Here is a 25,150-nt window from a genome sequence, read left to right on the forward strand (position 1 = left end):
GCGCCATGACTGGGACCTAGAGAAGTAGAAAATTTAATGAGACGCTGTTGCACACGGAATTTTATGGCTATTCTCTATTTACTCCAAAAGAGATTTCTTGTCAGAATTTCATTATAAATATGAGCAATATAAAAATATCATTATATGAGAAGCACACACTTATTAAAGATTATTTGTACCCTGGCTATAAAATCGGTACTTCCAAACACAGCTTTTTAAAAGTTGAACTGAATGTACGTCCTGGGCTACAGAAAAATGAGGGGAAGCGCCATCTAGAGACAGCGCTAGTTGCAGGCATTTGGTCCCTGGATCCGAAACCAGAGAAGCCAATACGAAGTATAGCTGCTCATAGGCCAACATGTAACATATTGGCCAAATATTTCATAAGCTTTAGGTTTTTAAATCAGCTTTAATCCTTGATTATTTCTGGAATGGCCTTGAGGAGCTCAACCGGCTCCCTGTGCAAATCAGGAAACTGAAATCTAGAACTGCTACAGGGCTGCTGCAAGGTTGCCCAGCAGTAAATGGGAAGGCTGGGCTGGCACCCAACTTCCTCATTCACTCTCCCAGATGATTGATTTCATTCATTTTGGAAAATGTGCTGCATAAAATGGTGTTTTAAAGGGAGGAAAATTATTGCTTTAGTGTTTAAAATATTTTTTAGTGTTAAAAACTGCTATTTACCTTTTCTTTTTAAGCCAAAGGGACTGCAAAGTATAAGCATGCTTTTAGAATACATTCTCTAAACTGTCATAATTTGAAACAGCATAAAAGGTGATGTTTATAAAGTCTAATTTGTTTCTTGAAATGAATTTAATTGGCAATAAGTCTTTTCAAGATACAAAAATTACAGTCCCTTTCCACTAAAGTCTCATTAAATTAGCTATCTGTGTCTTTAAGGCAAACATTCATCCTTTTACATAAGGGAAAATCTATGGAAGAGGGCGATGTAGTTTGGTACCAAGTACAAACTTTCTCTCCCCAGCCTGAATATGGAAGTGCACTTTTTTTTCATTCTTTCTTTTATTTATTTTAAAAAAATTTATTGCTATTCTATTAGAGTTGTCCCAGTTTTTTCCACTTTAATTTTTTAAATCTCATGCTAGTCTAGTGGAATCTTACAAGCTAAATGAGAGAAATTAAGAACAGACTTAATATTTACTGAGTTACTATGACCAGGTGTTATGTTAGGCACCATGACATTTTATTTCACTTTTATTGCAGACGAATTGATTTCATACATCTAGTTTGGCTGCATTAAACCCCTTTAAAACAAGAACAGAGCAAATTTTTTTTTAAAGTATACATATAAAATCACAAGAAAGAACAGGAAGAAAGATGGCTGAATAATTTAGCAGACAGTAAAAAACTAAATTATAAAGCCAGTAGTAAAAAATGCTGAGAACAGACTGGAATTACACTACAGAATCCCCACCGGGCTCGGACGCTGGTCTCATCATGTACTTCTGGGTGTGGGTGAAAGGAATGGGGGAATTGGCTGGAAGTCCGTGTAAGAAGCAGCCAGACCCACTGAGTTATTCTCCCACTCTCCTCCTCGGGAAACTCCGTCTCCAGTCCTGACAAAGACGAGAGGTTCTGGGGAAGGTTAAACAAGTCTCTGGACTGGGGGACACTCAGAATTAAACGAGCTCCTAGGATATAAAGAACAATATTAGAAATAAAAAACTAAATAGCACAGTTGAGTGATAAAGTAGATTGAGAAAATCTGTCAGAAAAAAGGAGAAAAACAAAATAGATAGAGACATGCAAAATGCAAAACACACAGGCTAGAGTTCCAGTATCTGAAAAATAGGGGTTCCAAAAAGAAACGGGAGGAAGTCATCAAAGAAACAATTCAAGAAATTCACTTTCAAACAAATACCTGCATTTGCAGAGTTAAAAACTCTACTCACTGAGGCCTTAGAAAAATGGATAAAAATAGAGCCACATCTAGACACACCATCATGAAAATCACTAATACCGGAAAGAAAAGATTCTACAAGCTTGGAGGCTGGGAAACAATTCCGACACAAAGGATCAGAAGCTATCACGGCTTCCACGTCTCAACGGCACCCCGACAGCTCTACAGTCTTCAAAGGTGTGGACGTCTGTGACCAGGTGAGGGGTGTTGTATAGCATTTACATGGGTGTACGAACAAACAAGCAAAACATTGATCTTCTCAAAACTGTGGGGTAACTAAATGGGGAGGATTGAACAATAGAAAAGATGTAACTGAGATATTTTGGGGGGCAGGGGAGAAAAAAAGATAAATCTTCATATTTCCTTGTGTGAAATGAATAGATAATACCTAAAACTAAAACCAATATGATATAGTCATATTATACCTGTTGTATACAGGCTAATTATGAGAAATAATACCTCTTTTCACTCTCAAAATTTTACCCTTTGCAACAGCATGGATGGACCTGGGGAACATTATGCTAAGTGAAACAGACCAGTCAGAGAAAGACAAATCCCATATGATTTCACTCATATGTGGAATCTAATGAACAAACTGAACTAACAAGCAAAATAGAGATGGACGGACTGACAGAGAGCAGGCGGACAGCTCGGGGGTGAGGAGGGGTGGAGGGACCGAACAAAACCAGAAAAGGACTCATGGGGAGGACAATGGGAGGACGGCGGGGAATGGGGGTTGGGAGGTACATGGTAATGGAAAAAATACATTGAAAAATAAACTATTAAAAATACCTTTTTTTTACTCTCAAAATTATCTGCATTGGACAAAATTATTTGGTCATCTTAATATTGCTCTCTCACACCTCCATGCACTTGCCCCTGCTAGTCTCCTTATCTTGAGTTTTCTCTCCCAAATGTCCTTCTGGAGCAGAGTCCTTCCCATTTCTGTACAAGTTCTATTCATAAAAATTTCCTTGAACTAAAGACTTTTTCCCCTGTGCCTCAAACACTTCACATACAACTTCACTGTAACAATTCTCACTCTATTGCAGCTGTTTACGCGCTTGTCTTCCCGGAGAACAGGAGTTCCTGAGAGCGGAATCACTGTCTCCCTCCCCCTCTGGTCATCCAGCACTGAACACAGGGGCCACGCAATGGAACCCACACAATAAAACCACAAAAACCCCACAGGCATAATTCCAGTCCCATGTTCTGACTAAAGGGTGCAGGTGTGGGACTGCAAACTCTCAGGTGAGTTGAGTATCTGTCATCACAGGCACTCAAACACAGATAACCTATTCTGTCGTGAGCCAAGGGAAATGGGCAAATTATTTTAGCTTTATACGTGATCAGAAGAAAAGGGCAAGCAGATAACAATTAAATGCTTTCAATTCAATAACAGCACACATCAATGTCTTTTCTGCTCTTTTGAACTGAGTTCACAGTGTTATCTTGCCCAGTTTCAAGCGAGGATGAATTGTGGCCGGGATTTCTAAGGGGAGTTAGATGAAAATGACTGGAAAATCTCCAAAAATCTTCTCCTTTTTTATTCTAAATTACTGTATTTACTGGGCTAATCACGGAAGTTCTCAAACGTTTATGCCCACTAGAATCACAAGAACAGGTTGGAAAATAAAGATTCCTGGACTACTTAGTGAGGCCCACAAATCTATACTTTTTTTTCAAAAAAATCCATCACTCAATTGATTTTTATTTTTAAAAATAAATTATACCACCCAATTGATTTTCAGTTGGGAACTTAGAACTGTGAGAAATACTGGAGGTTAATGGGACTCCTTCAAAGCAAAGATATGGCACCAGGCCCACTATAAACAATTGTTACTTATTACAAAGTCTCTAGTTATCTCTGGTGTGGAGATAAATAGAGGAGCAGATGGTGCTGTTAACTGCAAAACTGGGATGAGTCTGAGATTCTGTCCCACATATATATGTGTGTGTGTGTGTGTATTATATATATCTATGATACAGATTTATATTGTATATATCTATTATTTAGTATATATTAAATACCACATTCTACACTGCATATTATACATCATGATTATGTATATTTATACTTGGTATATAACATATATGCAATATATAATACACATGGACACATACTTATATGTTTATTACACATTAAATATATAATTACATCCTTGAGAAGGATAATAACAGGTTGAATTACCTAGTAAATCAGTAGGATAGAGACTTGATATAAAACTAAGTTGCTTTAAAGAAAATAAAGAAATGTAACCGTTTTTGCACAGTTGAGAACATGAACCATGATTCATACCTCACATACAGCTACGATACTGACTGTGAAGCTGAAGAAATGCTTCCTTAAAAACATCTACTTAAGGAACAAAGGCTGTCAAAGTGACAGGCATGCCCCACACAGGTCCTCCTCTTTTCATTCGGGGTGGGGCGGCACGGGTGCCCAGGCCGGCCGGCTGTTTCCTGTCTATACAGGGAGACATGACTTGTCCATAGGCACCCAGCTTACACCAACACTCTCACAGGTAAAGAAGCTACTGATGGCCATGCCAACCACATTTAACACTCCACCTACTCTTTTACACAATAAACATGAACAAGTCAGTATAACCAGCTATTTGAAAAACTAACGACACAAAAGAAAAAGATCAAATGAAGAGAAAACTACTGACAAGGTAGATCCAGTAAGAGATGAGAATTTTTAAATCATTTTCAGTACTATTCTAAGATTAAAGAATATATTCATTCATAAGCTAAAACAAACTAATATGCAAAAAGAGAATAACAGAATAAATCAGAGTCCATAAAAATTAAGAATTATAAAATTTTTTTAAGTAGTTGAGTTGGAAAAAAATGTAAAGCAATAAAACCAGAAGGTGAAATTTTTTTTTAGAAGTCCAGAATAGTATATAAATGCATAAAGTCTAACATCCATCTCAGGAGTGTCTTTGTTGACAGAATAAAGACAATAAAAGGAAGAGATAATCAAATAGAAGAAAATCCCTAGACTCTAAGACATGACTTTTCAGACAAAAGGATTCAGCAAATGTAGTTCGGGATAAACAAAAAATAACTCATAAACACATCCTCATTAGATGTCCACACATCTCAAAGGGTGCTCCTTCTCAATCTTTTCTCTGCATCCCCTTCTTGATCTCTAAATTATGTGGCCCCAAGAGCCTGTCTTTTCGCTTCTTTTCTATATTACACTCAGTTGCTAAATGATCTCATCTTCTCTCATCACTTTGAATGTCATCTATTTTATCTCTCCATTTCCAGCCTTTCTCCAAAGCTTCACACATCAAATTGATTTCCTTTCTGCAATCTAACATATATTTCAAAGGTAATATCTGAAATAGAATTTTTATCTCAACCCCTATTCTAAATTACTCATCTCCTAGTCCTCCATCTCAGTAAACAGCAACACCATTAATCCAGTTGCTCAGACCACAAAACTATGAGTCACGCTCAACTACTCCATTACTCACGATCGGCATCCCACCCATCCGCAAGACCAAGATCTAGCATGAATTCATAAAAAAGGTGCATCCAAGAAGATTATTGATTCCCTAACCCTAGGACGAAGCTGCATGCTCGCTCTCTCCGATCCCTCACCGCCCTGTTAGTATTAATTCTCTCTCTCATTCAAAGCAATATAATGTTTGAGAACGTGAGAATGCATCTCTTTGTCTATGGTACAAACACTACATGTTCTACACCAAATAACATATACATAGTATTTCATATGTTGGATGTTGGCTTGAAAATTGAAATCATCAAAATATGAAATACTTATTTATATTTACTAAATTAAATGTAAGTTCTATAAACCCAGAAATGTAGAAGTAATTAAAAACAGGAGTTAACTGGTGAAAATAGATGTGGATACATTTCGGATCTTACGCAGTAGAAAACCAAGAGGCACTGTCAAAAATTTATGGGTCAAGAAACAGAATTTTTATGAACTTAAGTAACAGAAGAATTTTTTCAAATGAGTCTGAGAGGGGCTGGGAATGGGACAAAAGAACAAGTATATGAGAGCTAAATTTTCCTCACATCATAGAGGGAATCAACAGCTATTTTTAAATTGCTACAGTCACAAATACAGTACGTGCACATTATTTAAGACTTGACTATAACCTGCAGAAAAACTAATGGTAAATGGGTAAATACAGGTATTTCCGATGAGTGGGAATAAAGGAAAATGTATGAAACTTTATTTTTCATTTAGCATCTCCCTGTGTTTGAATTTTTAATAAGGCATATATTGCTGCTATAATAATTAAATAAACAAATATATAAAATTGAATATATTAATAAATAATAGAGCAAATGATCACACCCAATCTAGTTTCATGTCTAAATTTTCACCCATGTTTATCTGAATAAGATTTTATAAGGAGACACCCATTTTTGTTTGGTCAGAAGCATAAAACATACAAATACTGATCTAGGGTATTTTCACCCAGTTTTTATTTTTAATTCACTAAGTACAAAGATTGTTTAACTACTGTCTGGTCAAAAAATGTGGATACCAGGGTATGAACTTAATGAAAAACCTCATTCAAAGGATCCTTCATGTCTAGCACTACAAAAGGTCACACTGTGATTCACTGTAATTTGGCCCCTCAAAGAACTGCAGGACTGTGGACCCCTCGGAAGGGAGACACAGCAATTTTAAATGCAGTAAATATCCCCATTGTCCTAATGCTACCTCTTGTCCTATTTCTATGTTTATAAACATGGCACTATTTTTACCTTGAGTAATGCATGGCTTGGTGACCTGCGATATTAAAATAGAAGTCTGTTGTGTGCTTCATCTCATTGGTGTGCCCAGTGGCCTCGATCCAGTGTCCTATTGGGAGACAATAAACACCATCCACCAAGTTGTTTTCATTGTAAGTACAGCAGCGGTCATGGTGAGGCCCATTGCCTGGAACAAGAAGAAATGAGAAACACAGCAATTAAATAAAAGTTTTCCTTAAACAGCCACAAAGTCGCTGACACAAAATTAATAGTAACATGAAAATAAATACAAAGCTGCATAATCTACACATTTCAGTATTAAAAAGTAGACTAGAGTGAGGGGGAAGACAGCAGAAATTTGTAAAATGTTAGTTATGAATGTCATAAAGTTCTGTGTTCTTTTGAGTACATGGACATTTCCAAAAGCATATTAACACTTTCAGAATTTCGTGGTACTTCTCAGTGCCTTAAGAGCCTCTTGTGGATTATTTTACAACCTGATAAACTGCTGAAAATGTTTCTTAAAGCAATTAATGTCCTTGTCTTACATACTTTTAATTTTCTGGTATACAAATTCATGATTAAAATCACCAATAGGTCTTCTGGTCAACACGGCAGTGGAGGTAAACACGTCTCACTTCCCCACACAACCACACCAAAATTATGACTAAACCATAGAACATCTATCGTTCAGAACCGCTGTAAATTGAGCTGAATGGAAGTCCTACCGCTACAGAATTAAAGAAGAAACCACATTGAGACTGGTAAGGGGGTTGGAGACTCCGAACAGCCTGGTTACACACCCACAAGTGGTGGATAAAAGCCAGGAGGGATATCTCAGAAGCAAGGGGTCCCAGCCCCACACCAGCCCCTGCAGCCTTGGGTTCCAGTGCCAGGAAGGTCAGTCTCCGTAACTTCTGGCTGTAAAACTCAGCAGGGATTGAGTCTGTGGAAGACAGAAACTGCTGGAATCCAAAGCAGCTCCTCTTGCAGAGCCAATGTACAGACTTACCCAGACTCACTCCCTCTGAGCCCCAGTGCCAGTGCACCAGATTGAAAGGCATCAGAAATATATGGGGAGGAATGGAATTGTCTGGCGTCAGGGCAAGAGCTGGGCGGCAGCTTTCTCTCAGACAGAAATCCTGGCAAAGGCCACTGTTCCTTTTCTGAGCCCTCCCCGCACAGACCCAGCAGGTGGGGGCCATATATGAGACTCCATCAACCTGGCTCACACTGTTTGCTATACCTTGGTGATCCCCTGTGGCCCTGCCCCACCCAACTATCAGGCCCACACAAGCTGTTTCCAGTGGCTTTTCCATCTGAATGCCTTGCCTTGGCCCATGCTTCAGATTTTCCTAAACTGTCTCAAACAAGCTGGATCTGGCTTCAGCTAGCCCCATAACTCTTCCTCAGTTGCCCCAGGCCCAGCACTACAGCAACCAGCCTAAGTTCACAGCTTGGCCTCTCCTGGCACCTCCAAGTCCAGCACAAAGTGGCAGCCATCTGCAGATTGCTTTGTAGCTAATGCTTTATGACCCCAAACAGAACACAGGCAGCGGCTGATTTAGACATGCCAACAGCAATCAAGGCTCAACTACAAGAAGAGCATGCACACAGCCCATACAGTGGGCACACCTTAAGTGCCCAGCTTGGGTGATAGGGGAGGCTGTGGCACTGGGCCTTCTGGACACCTGTTATATTAAGCCACTCTATCAAGCCTGGGAGATGGAGTAGCTCCATCTAATACATAAAAAACACAGGGAGGCTGCCAAAATGAGGAGACAAAGAAACATGGCCCAAATGAAAGAACAGATCAAAACTCTAGAAAAAGAACTAAACAAAATGAAGAAAAGCAATCTATGAAGTGCAGAGTTCAAAACACTGGTTATAAGGATGCTCAAGGAACTTAGTGAGAACTTCAACAGCATAAAAAAGATCCAGTCAGAAATGAAGGATACACTAATTGAAATAATGACAATTTATGAGGTATCGACAGTAGAGTGGATGAAGCCAAGGATCAAATCAGCAATTTGGAACATAAAGAAGCAAAAACCAATCAATCAGAACAGCAAGAAGAAAAAAGAATTAAAAAAAAATGAGGATAGTGTAATGAGCCTCTGGGACAACTTCAAGCATACCAACATTCACATCATAGGGGGGCCAGAAGGAGAAGAGGAAGAGCAAGAAATTGGAAACCTAGCTGAAAAAACGATGAAAGAAAACTTCCCTAATTTGGTGAAGGAAATAGACATACAAGTCCAGGAAGCACAGAGAGTACCAAACAAAACAGACCCAAAGAGGCCCACTCCAAGACACCAAGACATAATTAAATGTCAAAGGTTAAATACAAAGAGAGAATCTTAAAAATGTACAAGGGAGCCTCCATGAGACAGTCAGCTGATTTCTCAAAACTAGAAGGGTTTGGCAAGAAATATTCAAAGTGATGAAAAGCAAGGACCTACAACTAAGAACACTCTTCCCAGTAAAATATCATTTAGAATCTAAGGACAGAAAAGGGCTTCCCAGACAAGGAAAAGCTAACAGAGGTCATCATCACCAAGCCAGTATTAAATAAAATGGTAAAGGGTCTTCTTTAAGCAAAAGAAGAAAAAGATAAAAAATATGAACAGAAAATGGCAATAAATACATATCTATCAACAATTGAAACTAAAAAAAAATAATAAACAAGCTGAACAGAAACAGAATCATAGATACAGAGAACATTTTAATGGTAGCCATATGGGTGGGGTTGAGGAAAAAGGTGAAGGGATTAAGGAGTACAAATTGATAGTTACAGAATAATCATGGGGATGTAAAGTACAGCACAGGGAAGAGAGTAGACAAAGAACGTGTATGCAGGACCCATGGACATGGACAAGGGTGAGAGCATTGCCTGAGGGAGTAGAAGGGCTGGGTAGAGGGGGACAAAGGAGGAAATTTTGCAATAACTGTTATAGCATAAACAATAAAATATAATTTTTTAAAGTAAAAAATAAAAGTAACTAAAAATAAAGTAAAATCAGCTATAAAGTATTTTTGTTTCAGCTCAAAAATAAACACAGTTTAAAAATGAATACCTTATTAAATAATAAAAAAGTGATCACATCCAATGTAGTTGGCTGTGTAAATCAGTAGTTAGTATCATTTTCAGATGGGGAAACTAAGAATCACAGAAATTAACTAGCTCGTCCAAGGTCACAGAACTAGTAAGTACAGAGCTGGTGGCAACCTAATGCCCCTAGTCCCCACCTTTCCAAAATCTGATGTCTTCGGGCTGTTTCTGCCCTTCTCACAAGCATCTCACAAACCATCCTCTTTCCAGGGAGTGGAGCAAAAGAGGCAGAAACGGAAGAATATGTCCCTGAAAACACTATCTGCCCAGTATCAACCACACTTTACTTCTATGAAATATAAATCGCACATTACGTTTATTAGCAATTCTCAAGTCACCACCTCATTTCAAACTATTCTTTAGATTACCTAATTTCCATAATTGTCATTAATAAAAAAATAAGCAAAATAAAAATAGGGATAAGTCACATCTGTTATGAATGTGAAATTTTGACTCATTTTTCCCTTGCTCTTACAAAATATGTAATCTAAAGTTATTTGGCATAAAATCTCAAAAAAAAAAATCCAACTTAAGTCATTGGGCAATTCTTTAATCTTTGATGGATATAATTCCCCTCCATCAGACAGAAGCTACAGGGTGGCTTCCTTCCTGCACCTTCCTAAATCATCACTTAACCTTCCTGGATCAGACTCCTCTGTTGCTCTTCATAACTACACGACACTATACCAGCTACTCTATCAGCCTCGATATTTAATACACGAAAACTAAACTATACTAGCAACCCCACTTCTAGAAATATATCTAAAGGAAATATTAACAAGAGTAAAGGAAGATACATACAGAGATATATGTATGTGGCAATACTATTTTAACAACAAATACTGTAACCTGTGTAAGTTTATTTACACATTCATTCTTCCACAAATATGCGAATGCCAACTATACGACAAGCACTGTGATAATTCCTGTTAAGGATTTAGGTATTTACCATAAAAGCAATTAAACAATTAAAATACTTTAAGCAGGCAAGTGACATGACCAAATTTGTACTTTGTAAAGATCTCTCTGGTTACAGAGTAAAACATTAATTCAAGAGCAATGAGACTGGAAGCAGAAAATCCATGGGGGGAGATTGAGGTAGAAATGGAAAGGAGTGGGAAGACTCACGAGGAAAAAGACACACGACTTGGTGATTCATGAGATGTAGGAGGTGAAGAAGAAAGGGAATCAATATGCTTCTAGAGAGTATAACTCAATATATAGTGGTTTCATTCACTGAGACGTGAAATCTGGAAATGGTTGGAAGGGAAGCTCATTAGTCTAGCTCGGCATGTTGGGCTCGGAGTGCAGTTTGGGTACCCAAAAGGGGATGCCAAATAGAGAGTCTGAGTTACTGATTGGACACTCGGACCAGAGGTCTGGACTAGGAAAATAAATTTATGACTCATCTGAATGGAAATGGCAATTGAAACAAGGATATAGATGAATCACAAAGACACACAATGTTGACTGAGAATTAAAGCATTCTAGAACCAAGTCAAACAGCATCCCAACATTTAACAACTGGAGAGAGAAGGGTGAGCTTCCACAGGACGCACAGAAAGAGAAGCTGGAGAGGAAAACTGGGAGTAAGTGAGGTGGGGGGAGCATGATTAAAGGTGTAAACACAGACTAACGGCTGGGTGATGCATGTCTGATGGTTAACAGTAGTTACATGTGGAGAATGGAATTGGGATGGGATACAATTTTACTCTAAACTATTCTGAATTTATTGGATTTGTTACAAAAAGCAGGTATTACTTTTTAGTTTAGTAGAAGAATAATATGCATGTCTCCCACTGTTCAATACAACAGACTTATAACAATTTAAATGTACAACTTAAATAAGTGTAATTATTGAGGATCTCAAATATATACAAATTATAATGTTCAAGAAAAATCATTTATGGAACATCAACTTCCTAAGAACTCTTCACCCCTAGAATTGATGTCTTTCGTCACTTAGTTTTATATACATATGTTAGGTAACTTTTAAAGGGATCTTTCATATATAATAACCTGGGTCATGCAAATTGTCTCTATAGGAAGTGTTTTTAGAGGGTTAGCCATTGTCTTTTGAATTTAGCTTTTAAAAAGTGAACAATAAAATAAATCTTGTTTTTAAGACTTCTGTAGCAGTGAGTGTGGAGAGCAAGACCCATAGAATGGCACTGGTCCGGTCAAGATAGCATAATGCAGGGGTGTCAAACTCATTTTCACCAGGGGCCACATCAGCCTCCTGGTTGCCTTCAAAGGGCCGAATGTAATTTCAACTCCTTAACAGTTAAGGAGTAGTTACATTTATACAGTCCTAAAATTATTTCGGCCCTTTGAAGGCAACCGCGAGGCTGACGTGGCCCCCAGTGAAAATGAGTTTGACACCCCTGGTATAAAGTATATAAAACAACGTGGAGTCACTCATGTCAACCAGGATGGCTGCCAGTCAGCCATGACCCTTTGGTTCAAGAGGGAAACTGCCTAAGTCAGAGCAGACACATCTGGCAAGGAGACACGCCTAAGATACTGGCACATGTGGTCAGAGCAGCCGTGTCTGCAGAGTGGGACAACCCACAGAGAGGCTCCCGGGGAAATGGTCCACTTGCCAGCAGGGGTGCCAAGACATTTATCAAGAGACTCAGAAGGGTGCAGAGTACCACTTTCAAGGTATACCTGAGGCAGGGTCCAGACCACTGCTGAGACTTCCATATACCAGAGTGCTGCTCCACACCACGCTGATCTCCCTTGTCATCGGCCACCGGAGGCTCTGCCCTGCTGGACTGAGGACTTCACCTGCCCTGCTGCCCACTGGCTCCAGAGGTCCTTCCTTGCAAGATGCTGACAACTCCCTTGCCCAGTCTGCTGTCTCCTGGACCCACAGACCAAGACTCTGGGACTCGGTCGGGTTCATTATTCCCCACTGATTACTGTGTTTATATTATGTCTCTCTTAGACTGTTACAGTGTAAGTAGGGTATTAATGTATGTTGATGTTCTACTTTGAGTGAACCTGCATTCAATGAAAGCTGAGTGAATAGCATAGTTATTGTGTGTGACTCTTATCTATTCCTTGGTGCTGGGCTGCTCAGCAGGCAGCCAGTCGAGCGGGTGCCCAGCTGACTTATAGGAAAGACTGTATCAAGAACATATGCTTGTGACAGTGACTATGAAGTAAATGTACTTTTCCCTATTCTTCCTGCTACCTACAACTAAAATCACTGGGCATTACACAGGGTGGGGCAAAAGCAGGTTTACAGTTGTGAGTATACAGAACAGAGAGTTTATTCTTGTATTATTATTTATTATTGTATTTTTCCCATATGAACAACTATAAACCTAATTTTGCCCCACCTCATATATAAACACAAACAAAGGAGACTCCGAGAGGCAAGGAGAAAGTAGACCACCCAGGGATATTTGAAACAAGGAAGTGCACAGCCGAGTTCCCTGAGTTGTTTGGTTATGTGCTTTGCCTTATGTATCCCAGACTTGGATCTGAAGAAGCCAGCCACGAAGCAACACCAATGAGAACAGACAAAAGAAAACCCAACAGTCAGCCAAAGCAAAAGGAAAGAGCATAGCAGAAACCTTTTAGACAGTAACTGCTCTACCCCAACCAAACGCCACTTAAAAAAAATGTGACCCCACACACATGCAAGGGCCAAGTGGGGAACCTAGACTTCCACCCTCACCGGGCTGTAATAAACACCTGCTCCCTAGGGGGGTGTCAAAGGAGACGAGACTTTTAGCACCCCCCTGGCAGTGCCATGGAGGCCATCCGGGGAGATGGAATTCTACCTCCACAAAGAAACAACAACATGCTCTCCCCTTCCCGTGGATGGGGGGTCACGGGAGGCCCTCACTTCCCTGCCACCCCCGGCTCTCCGTGGAAGCCACATGGGGAGAAGCAATGCAGCCCCTGGGTCTCTCTCAGCCTGGGAGGCATCAGCGGAGACCTGGCAGAGAGCGGGAACTCCCACGCCAGCGGTAGTCAGGAGTCCAATCCCTCCAGCTGGCAGTGGAGACTGGGAGGGGAGCCTGGGTGATGAGATGGCACCCCCACTTTCCTGCGGGTGCAAGGTCAGAGGAATCCAGTGAAAACACAAGGTGTAAATAAGGCCCAGAGTCTCATTATGTAATAATACTCAAAATGTCCAGGTGTCCCCAAAAGTCACTCATTATATCAAGAATCACAAAGGTCTCAAACAGAATGAAAAAAAGAAAAAAGCAAGTTAGCTAAGTTAAAATAAAGTAAGTAAACGTGGTAAAAGGCTTGCTTTCCAGAACTCCAATTAAAGCCAGAAAAGTAAGAAACCTCAGAATGTAAAATAATCAGAACTAATGCATTATTTTAAGTAGTGCTATAAATTTCAAAGTTAAGGTTAAAATTATTTTTTATAAAGTCAGAAGTTTTGAAATTATATTGGACAAGTAATATCTATTGAACAGTCTAATTTACTTAAAATTAAAATTCTAATCATCATTTAAATGTTATTTGAATCAATCCTTTTCAGAGTTTAATTACTGTACAGTTTTTATTTCTAGCACATGAACATAAAGTCTGAACCTAACACCTTAATCTCTAATTTTAGCTAATAATCCATCCAAATTGGATCTCTCTCAGCTCCACCTGTTACTACCTCATAAGTTATTGGTGCATAAAGTTGTACCATATGCCATAATTATTACAAACTCTTTGGCATCTTGATATTCTGCCCTAATGGCCAAAACAAAGCAAAACAAAAAATATTTTTGTTCAATCAACTGCCTCTTTGGGAGGGGCGGACCCTGTTCAGGTCGAAGACTTTGATAAACTGCAACACGCAAACCAAGAAAATAGCTACGTTCGGAGACAGTGTTGGAGACCTAATGAGGACCTCGTTTGTTCTCATTAACAATCAGACTTAAGGCCATTCACATATGCTTCAAATTCTATGAAATAATCAACAAAAGTCCTTCAGAGGGATGTTTAGCAGCCAGGTGCAGTGGGCGGGTCCTCTCCGAGGGGAACACGAGGTGTGCAGAAAGGGAGAACGGCCAGAATTATTCATGGAGTTTGGCCTTGGAGTCCTTCTCTGCCAGGCCTCCAGAGGGGATCTTTTAAGTAAAATGCCCAGAAAAGCCTTGATCAGTTAAGGCTAACAATTTTAAGGAGACTTCATTAACACCTGCCACACCAAACAGAGCAGGAAACATTAGAAGGAAAAGCTTTTAAGATTAGAGAAAGATATGTGTGAAATGGAGGCTTAGAACAAGCTATGCTGAAGAAATACAATAGGAAAGAAAAACTTGTGGGAAAAGCAAAATTCAATAGCTCTTAAAAGACTAACAATTTAGTAAACAATTTAGTTTATAAACACTAATTTAGTAAAACAATTTAGTTTATAAACACTAATAATCTCAGTGTTTATAAACTAAATTGTTTTTTCCCAAATTTACATGTTGAAGCTCTAACTCCCAAAGTAACTGTACTTGGAGATAGGGCCTTCAGGAAATGAGGTAACTAACGTTAAAGGAGACCATAAGGGTGGGGCCCGTAAGGACTGGTGTCCTTAAAAGAATGGGAAGACATACCAGAGATCTCTCTCCCCGTGCAGGGAAGACACAGGGAGAGCACAGCCATCAGCAAAGCCAGGAAAAGAGTCCTCACCAGAAACCAAATCTGCTGGCCCCCTGACCTGGGCCCCCAGTCCAGAACCGTGAGAAAATGAATTCCTGTCATTTAAGCTACCCAGTCCATGGTATTTTGTTATAGCAGCTCAAGCAGACTAATACATTCATATGTGTGACTTATTCTAGAGTTTAATCCAGTTAATAACCAAATATTATCGAGACCTTGTTCTGTGTCCCGTCCTGTGGTGAACTGAGATAGACAGATGAAATTGAAAACCTGATTCCAACAATGAATGGACCACTGTTGCTTAGACAAAGGTTACACAAATCAATTAGTGAATTAAACAAAACTAAACTAAATGGTGAATATAACTTTATACGGCAAAACACCGATACATTAACAGATTATTCAAAGATTGCAAATACGCTTCATCTGAAATGACATTTTTAATGTGCAATGTTACATGGAGATGTATTTTCGTGAGCAATCGGCTCCCTGGGAAAGAAAACTGACAGATCTGTGGCAGGCACACAAACGCAGACTGAAAATGGAGACGCTGTATCTGTGTGAGTTAGTTACTGAGGCAGGGTTCGTGCTAGACGGGAGGGGCCTCAAGCTGTGATTGACAACAGGGCATGTGTTAGAGACATAACAAAGAGCACAACAATGTACGAACATGATTCAAAGCAGCAAATAGATAACAACAACAAATACATTTATTTTGGTGGGTAGAGTGACAGCATAATATGAACTCATAGGAGATCTACATAACTACAAATTCTAAAGCAAGCACTGTAAAACAACTAGATTCATAGATTGGGAAAGCAGAGAACAGAATTACCACTTCTCTAACCGTAATTTAAGCAGTCAGATTTTTTTTAAGTAAAAAAGATTTACATTAATTAGTGATTCATGGGAAGCATCTCAAAGACTGAAGATTCTCTTTAAAAACACCCCAAACAATGGCATTACCAGGCAATTATGCTTCCCTTTAAAACTGAATACAATAAAAGAGCTCTCCTTTTTCTATGGTTTTTAGAGAAAATCTGAAACTTAGATTGTTCTTAATAGTCTTGACTCAAAGCACCAAGACTGAATTATTAATAATTCATTCAGTGTGATAATTTAAGAGTGAGGCCAAAGATTTGACCACCTGATCTGGAATGATCAAATCCTCTGGTAGCTAATTATGCCATAACTGAAGGGATTACACAGGAAGGTCGGCCTATTAAAATGCTCCATCTCTGCATAATCGGACGTATTTGCTGGATACCATACTTACTTTCTGTGCCCCAGGCAGAGATGTTCATTCATGTGTTCAATAAATCTTAGTTAATTGCTCTAATAATTTTAATGTTGATATTGCCACTTAATTTTTATAGTAGTGTCTAGACTTTTGTTATTGTTAAATTGAGGAGTCATTTTTTTTCTCCCCACGGCACTCTCAGAATTCACTAGAAATTTCATTGTGTTTCATCATCCAAACACAAATCCAAGTCCCACTATAAAAACAGATGAAGTATTAATATTAGCATTAGACTCACTATATAAAGCAATTTCCTCTAATCAGACTTCACTACTTCATTTGACATACCTTGACTCTCAGGGCGAAAGCCCCCATGTTACCTGTCTCTGTGGACTTCAAGGCAGATGATGCGGAGGCAGAAGGCCACCTTCCCTAAGAGCCACATCTCAAGAGTGTCCAACCTTTACTGTACTTTGCTGTTTATAATGCACTCCTGTGTGTAATGCACACCCACATTTTCAGCCCAAACTTTCAGGAAAAAATCTTCCATTTTATTTTTTTTAATTCAATTTCTTATTTATTTTTCTTTAGAAACATAACTGATTATCATATTCCAGGGTATTATTCTGCATACAGATATCATTACTGCTTTCTACAGTTACACTTTTAATAAATAAGCATAAATAAAAGAGTTAAAAACATTTATATGGATGTGGAATTCGTACTACCCACACATAATGCACATCCTTATTTTTCCCTCAAAAATTTGGACAAAAAAGTACACATTATACACAGCAAAATACGGTAGATCTAAAGAACACAGAAACATTATATTGACCCCAGGAAACTCTGAAGAACATTGAGGATTATTTTATATTTAACTCCACCCTACCCCTGACGACCCCAGCAGACATGCATTTTAGCAGTTTCACAGTAAGGCCCGAGTGGGCAGCTCAGTTGGCTAGTGCACCGCCCCCATACACCAAGGTTGCAGCTGGACCCCCGTCAGGGCACATGCAAGAATCAATGAATGAATGCATAAGTAAGTGGGAAAACAAACTGATCTCTCTCTCTCTCTCAAATCAATAAATAATTTTTTTAAAGTAAGTCAATGTTTTGGCATGAAATCTCTCTTCTACTAAGATTTGTTAAAATGTGGGCTAAATTGTTTAACAAAATATTCTTTTGAGCTGTTCTACTTGTGATGTAAAATCCCTGTCGGATAGTTCAGTGCTTTGGTTTCCTCCATGACAAAAACATGTTATCGCCGTTATAGAGACGCAGCTGATGTGAGCTTCACTCGGGCACTCTCTAGTCACTGGAGGGAAACCAGAAATGTCCAGCTGATGGAGAGGAAGGAGTGGTCAAATGTAATTTTTAAAGACCAATTTTTTAGGGAATTGATAAGATAGATTGTTTTAAACACTTTTAATGAGACATTATAGGCTGTAACAATAATGAGGGTCAATTAAGGAGATTATCTTAAAATTTATCATACCCATAAACTACACATGTGTAAGATCTGAAGAATTTTGCTTCTCTGAGGATTATGTCCGGTTGCAAGCCACAGAAATGCTAACAGTGATTTAACAAATACAGGTCCATCTCTCGCATAACAGAAGGCGCAAAGCCAGGTAGCACAGAGCTGGTGACATACCAAGTGCTTTCTAAACGTGGGCTTTGCCATCCTTCACACCTTGCCTTTGTTGTCGTGCATGTCACCTCACATTCAGAGGGTAACCTCTAGGCACCCATCGTGTCTGGAGCCCTAGCCGTGATGAAGGGTGAAGAGCCTCCGCTCCGTTTCATGAGAAAAGTGAAAACGTTCCTGGGAGCCTCCCCCCAAAGATTTCCTACCTCTCGTTTGTTGCAGACTCTGTCCTGCGGAGTCTGTGTGGTTTGCGGCTGAAGACGAGAACAAACGCGCACACTACAGCAGTCCTGTGCGGAAAAAGGGACGGCGCAGCTACTCTCTCCAGATGAGAGTCTAACGGCTGCTCCCCCCAAGGGGAGAGCGCCCAGACCCTTGCCTGGACAGGCTCTTATTGTTTCTCTCGGGTCTTACATCAAAGAAGGAGTTATTATCTATTACATAGCATGCTGTGGTCTACATTTTAGGTACAATCAAGGAAACGAAAATAACCAATGCAGAAAGGAAGGGTGGTGAGCTGATGACACTCCGTCCTTGGGAAAATTCACACAGGCTTTGGAAATTACCTTAAAGATACGCAATAAACATCTACTGTTTCAGACCAGGGTGAGGATTTTTAGCAAGAGCAGGCCAGAACAGTCTGGAGGCATTTTCCGGGCCTGGTTCCCACAGGAAAACCGATCTGAGGGTCTGGCTCCAGCCCACCACTTCGCTCCTGTCGGTTTTCCGATGCAGGGCTGAGCTGCATTCGCCATGGCCAAGCAGACCGGTTCCCTACATTCGGTGGCAGAACTAAGTGACACAAACGTCCTCAGACCAACTGCCAGCCAAGGAGTAAGATTACCATACTAGTTAGAGCAATAATGATTCGCCCACCTCTACCAAAGCAAGTCAGGATTCTGCTAGCCAGGGCAAGCGGGGAAAAGCAAATGCTCATCAGGCCGCTGGTGGCAACCGTGCTAGGTCTGAGCACATCATCTTTCTCCAGCAAACCATTTTGAAAGCTAAACCACGTTTCCTCGGATAAAAGTACCCAATGTACTAAATTGTTCATTGTAAATTATTTTTTTAAGAGAAGCAACAGTAAAACAAAAGGCATTTTAATGGACTTTCAAAAAGCTAAAAATTAGCCACAGAGAGAGACAGAGGTTATTAGTCCAACGCTTGCTTGCGTTTGGCTTGTACCACCTCTTTGCTAGAATGGCAGCATCTCCTCTATTCTCAGCCGTAAACTTCCGCACATTCCTCCGCGTCTAGTTCTCCTGCAGTCTCTGCCCTGCCATCGTGCCTTCTAACCTTATCTTTCCTCCAACTGGCCCTGTCCTTACTGAAGGACCTCACTTCCCTGTTTGTTCTTCAGTGCACTGCAATTTGACATCTGCCCTCAACGCTCCACTGAAAAATACCCTTGAAATGAACTCATCGCCTACCTGTCAGGTTCGTTTTTCTTGTGTCCTTACCTGCCTGCAGCATTTAATGACAGTGACCCCTCTCTGTTGAATCTCTCCTCTGCTGGCTCCATAATTCTCTCCTCCTGAAAGGCAGTATATTACAGCAGTTCAGTGCACCGGCTCCACACTCGGAGGCGGGCTCCGGACCAAGTTACACTATTCACTGCTTGTAAACAGCGCTGAGAAAGTCGTTCCAGCGACTTGTGCCTCTGCTTTCCCATTTGCGACAAAGGGACCATAGCACTGCCATCTGCCTCAGGGAACTGTGAGTAAACTCACTTCGTTAATCCACTTAAAAGATTAAACACAGGGCCTGTGATGGTTAGTGTTCCATAACAACTTACTAATAACTCTTCGCAACTGCTCTTCTCTTCTATTTCGTCCGGTCCTTTTAGTCCACTTGCAAATCTGTACCCTGACTTGCAAAACAAGGAAACCACTAAAAAAGGTCAAATCGTCTTTAACAACAGCTTTGTTCAGACGTATGTGTTTCACGACAACTACACAACAGCTACTTCACCTGGGCTCGTGGGTTCCAAAGAAAAGATCACTGATTTTCCCAGTAACTCACCTACTTTACAAATTCTGACCACTCTCTGCCCCAAATCTGCTAACTTCTCCCTAGAACCAAAACTAACTGAAACTCCAAAATCTTTTCCCTCTGAATTGTTCTCAAGGCAAATTTCTCTAGTTCTCTGTATTTATAAAAAGAACTTATTCATGCAAATATAAGACTTAACTCTTACTCATTTCTTCTTGTCAGTTTATTCCAATCTTTGGGACTAAGTATTTTGAGTACTGCTTCTCTCAAACAAAATAACAAGTCTCTCTCTCCCAGTGTTCTCTTATCAGCAAACTTGATAAGTAAGCTTCCTAAATCAGGAAGAAAAAGATTTAGCAGGAAACCTGCCACTTGCACTCGGCCTCCTGTTCTTCCCGGCTTATTGACGGAGCAGGTCAGCTTCAGCTGCTCAACTTGCAGTGAACCCGCCCACCTAACCTATTAGCCAGCCAGTTACTTTTCAATTTGTATGCAAAGAAATTGGGAGATTTTTCTAAAATCCTTTACTGAAACCAAGAGACACAATTCCTCCTTTTTATCCCCTTGTACAAGTGAGGGTTGATATTTGACGAGGCTAACCTTCTAAGGCAATTTTTAAACCTATGTTTAAAAATTATGTAATGGTGATAAAATATCAGGGCTTTTTCATTTTACTTTATGTGGGTCACAAGGCCCTTTAAGAATTGATGAAAAGCTATGAATCCCATCTTCACCCCCCCCAAAAAATTTTAACACTCACATCCACAATGCATACATCTTATCATTATTCTGTATGTCGGAAGAGAAGAAATGTGGTTCCTAATTATGACCGTAAGAGAAAGAGATAAAATTTTCATTAACATACCAATTGAATACCATTTTTTACAACTTTTTCTCTCCTTTGTTCCTTGAAAACAGCAAAGATTTATTTGGCCCAAAACAATTAAAATTTTCTATCAGGTATTAGCCATTAAAAAATAAAGACTTCTCTATTTACAGCAGGTTTTATAAACACCTTTCTACCAGCCTAGTGTTTCAAAGGAGGTACTTCCTCTTGCGTAGAACGCAGGGGACTGTGGCAGTTTAAAAATCGACCAGCGGTCTCCTTCCAAGTGAAATCAAATAACGTTGCTAGAGGTGTTTGATTTTTTCCCACACTACAGGGCAATACTATTCTAACAGACCGAGACCATCCCTTATAGTGAAACCTCAGTATTAACGAAAGTTAGAAGGAATCACTTATAAAGCTTTACAAGTGTACTTTTCTTATTTCTCAATTTATGAAACTTGTTCTCTAAGACATTCTGACACAAAGCAAACTGATATGGAACCGAGACAAAATACTTCCCAAACATATATAGTCATCAAAGGATTCAGCATAACAGCTTTAAAATCTTTAAGATATAACAGGTATCACCAGTGTTATCAGTCAAAAATGTCTACACGAGTCTATAGGGAAAAAATAATTGTTAAAGCATTCACAAAAAAAAAGTCAATGGCAAGATTTTTGTAAATGATTTTTAACTGATTTTAGTTACCTGTCATCAAGGTAATGTGCTCACATCTGAGTAATATAAACTATTTAACACTTCTTCCCAAATGAAGCAGAAACTCCAGCCAAATTGCTAAGACATAGGGAGACTGTCCCTAAGAGTCATTTAAAAGAGTCCTAATTCTGCTTTAAATTAAGGATAACACTGTCTCCAAATTGTTTTGGGAGATAGAGAGAGCGTGGGATAGCAGAGGGGAGAGGGGAGACTGAGAGAGAATGCGATGCCGATTAAATTCTCTTCGAGATTACACATAACTTGTAAAACTACAGTAGAGCACGATGAAATACTGCCACCCAGTGGAATTACAATATAAATAAAATCTTCACATTGGAAATGAGTGAAAGAACTCCCTATAACTTTTCTATTGGAATAACAGAGCTTAATAATTTTCAAAATACTTTCAAAAATAGTACTCCTTAAAAAACAATCCAGTGGCACAGAGAGCACAAGTGTGAGCACACCTTTTCCTGAATCTGAGGCTCTAGCAGATTAAACGACTTGACAGGGTTGTACGTTCACTTAGCAGCAAAGCAAGTCCTGGAGCCTGAGGCTGCTGGCTCCCGCTTCACTGCTGCTCACACCAGGGAGCCCCTCCCGAAGACTTCTGATGTCTCCACTCTAATCCGATCTACTGTATTTCACAGAGGAAGAACCAGGCTCAGAGATGATCAAGGCTTATTGAACACCTCCGGGGGTCTTGGAAGTTTGTCATGTAGCCTGGAGCAGTAGTTGCTATGAAAATTTTTAAGACTTGTACTTTTCTTTTAAAAAATTGTGTAATATTTGTGTTCTATTCCACATCATATGTGGGTCTATTTTAATTATAAAATGTGGGGTTTTTTTCCCCCTCAAATGTCTTTTAGAAAAATTGTTGCTTTAAGACACTGGTGCATCTCTATCCCATGCTACAAATTCACTTGCCCGGGACCCCACTGAAGATGGGAAGATGAAGAGTTTGAGACACCTGGAAAGTGCATTGTTCAAGTTCATTCATTTACAAACTATGTAATGAACACCGGCTAAATGCCAGGCATTGTTTTTGAGTGCTAGTGCTGGGGCATACTGTGATAACAAACACCCCGAAATTATCAGTGGCATGGAAGAACAAAGGTTTACTTCCCTCCCGTGCTGAAGTTTACTGCAGATGGCTCAGGGCTCCTTCCACATTGCCATCATCTTCACTTTGGGACCACCAGACAAAGCCATCACTATTGGGAACAGCACAGAGAAAAGAGTGAGGCAAAGCAACAGGAAGCGGCACACATCACCGTCCATCACATTTTACTGACCAAAGCTGGCCGCGTGACAAAGTTGGGCTTCTTCAGCAAAGACTAATCCGCCCGTGGGGAGAGGGTATGGATGCTGGTAAACAGTAATAGTCTGCCACGCCAGGCTTTTCCGTGTCTACCTGGGAAAGGTGGTTCTGAGTAACACAGAGGAAAGAGGTCAGATCTGTCAGCACGTGGGGTGCGAACTCAAGCAAGTTTACGTAAATATCAGAAGAAAGGCTTATCATAGAAGACTAAAGGATTTGTAATATTTAGGCCTCAGATATGTGAGATAAAAATGAGTACATACTGGACAAGTAAACACAGAAAGGCATTTAGAGTATTTGTACGTATGAATTATATATGACTCTTGGTGCCATTCTGGACACAGTGCTGTATCAGTTTGAACTCATGGGAGCTGCCTGTGTCCAGTGACGGATGCTCCATCTTGTCCGAAGCAACTGGCAGGGTTGCTTACCGAGCATGTACACAAAACTGTAGCAGGTGGGTGGAGGCACCAGAGCCAGGTGTACACGAATTATATCTAGGATCAGCACATTCGGGTGCCTAATTTATGTATGTAAAACCCACAACCAGCTGACGGAGGGGCCACAGAGCCAGCACATGTACCAATCAATCATACATATGCCCAAAGTGTGTGAGTTCACTGAACTGTGTCCCATTTCTCATATGCTCCAGCTGGAGGAGTGCATGTTGTCCCTCCCCTCTGTTCCAGCTGGAAGGGTAAGTCTCCGACCGGAAGCTCTAATAAAGCCTCTGTACTAGACCCAATCAATGCTGATGGCATAGGCAGCTACCAGGGAAGAAGAAAGCAACCTTACCTACAATGCCACCCATGGGCCAGGGCAGATACGCCGCCATAGAGGTTAAGATACTAATCCCGTTCCCTACTCTGAAGATAGGCACGTATGCACGTGTGAGTGCTGTATGTTAATCATAACGCTTTGTTCAGATCTGAAGTGGCTACCTCTGATGGCACTTCACAGTGTCACACGAAAGCCAACGGAATGATGTAGCATGCTTCATCACAGATCTCCGACTGCCACAGCTTTGGCAGAAATCCAAGAAAAGGGTACAGCATTAACAAAAAGTTGCATTGTATGTTGGGGGAAAATAAGAGTCTGGATGGCTAGAACTTAGATTGCTTTTAGGAAGTGGCAGGAGAAATGCAGGCAAAAGTTAACTGTCCGATTATGAGGCCCTTCTCATACTAAGAATTTCAGACTTACTCTATAGGAACTAGGAAATCATCAAATAACTTAATCACGTGACATATCCAATCTGTGTTTTAGTCAGGTAACGCTGGTAGCAGGGTGGAGGAAGGACAGAATGTGAGTTAGATCATGCAGAAGTCCACTCAAATGACAAGGAACCAACCTACAGCAGAAGCAATGGAATGAATATGAAAAGGGGTGATTGGGGGCAGAAGGGAGGTGGGGAGAATTGAAGTATTTCCACAGCAGAATTCCTTACAGTGGTCTCCCAAATCAAAAACATCAGCAGAAATTGCAAAAGTCTCATTCCCTGGCCATTCCTGGAACTATTAAATCCCAGTCTTTACAGATGTGGCCTAGGAAATGCTAGTCTCATACCCCAGAGGCTCATGACGCAGGCAGCCCAGCCTCAGATGTTCTTATGTTTCCACATATTTGAGTGATGGAGCTGTGGTTGTTCATGAGCTGAGGTTCAGATGTATGGCGTTTAAAGTACTTACAGGAAACCAGTCTTACAGACAACAGGATGTATAAGTCTGGAGCCCAGAAAAGAAATTACAGCTAAAGCTATATCATAGGATTCAAGGAGATCTTCCAAAGAAGCAATGTAGCTTGATGTAAGCAGTGACCTGAGGAAAGAAGCTCAAAGAGCACTTACACTCAATGGTAGTGCACAGAAAGATGAACTTGGCCATATTAGGGGTGGCCAAGGAAGGGCTAATCTACCAACAGCTAATTCCACTAAATCAACATTGACCCTTATTGTGTTACTTGTCTACAACAAAAGGAAGCTCTATACTAAACCAGTTCACGCAT

The 25,150-nt window shown here is 40.1% G+C and overlaps 1 protein-coding gene across 3 annotated transcripts in view; it reads right to left on the reverse strand.

Moving 5' to 3' along the window:
* Positions 1-25,150, reverse strand: part of EPM2A (EPM2A glucan phosphatase, laforin) — a 74,021-nt gene that overhangs the window by 39,295 nt on the left and 9,576 nt on the right. For 2 of the 3 annotated variants that reach the window (XM_053914273.2, XM_024552091.3), the window contains exon 2: positions 6,680-6,854. In XM_053914273.2, the coding sequence (XP_053770248.1) occupies positions 6,680-6,854 (175 nt within the window). Of the gene's footprint in view, positions 1-6,679; positions 6,855-19,746; positions 19,916-25,150 lie in introns of those variants that run through there. The other variant, XM_071219648.1, reaches the window with a different exon arrangement.

The sequence above is a fragment of the Desmodus rotundus genome, chromosome 11 (genome assembly GCF_022682495.2).
Source record: "Desmodus rotundus isolate HL8 chromosome 11, HLdesRot8A.1, whole genome shotgun sequence".
NCBI lineage: Eukaryota > Metazoa > Chordata > Mammalia > Chiroptera > Phyllostomidae > Desmodus > Desmodus rotundus.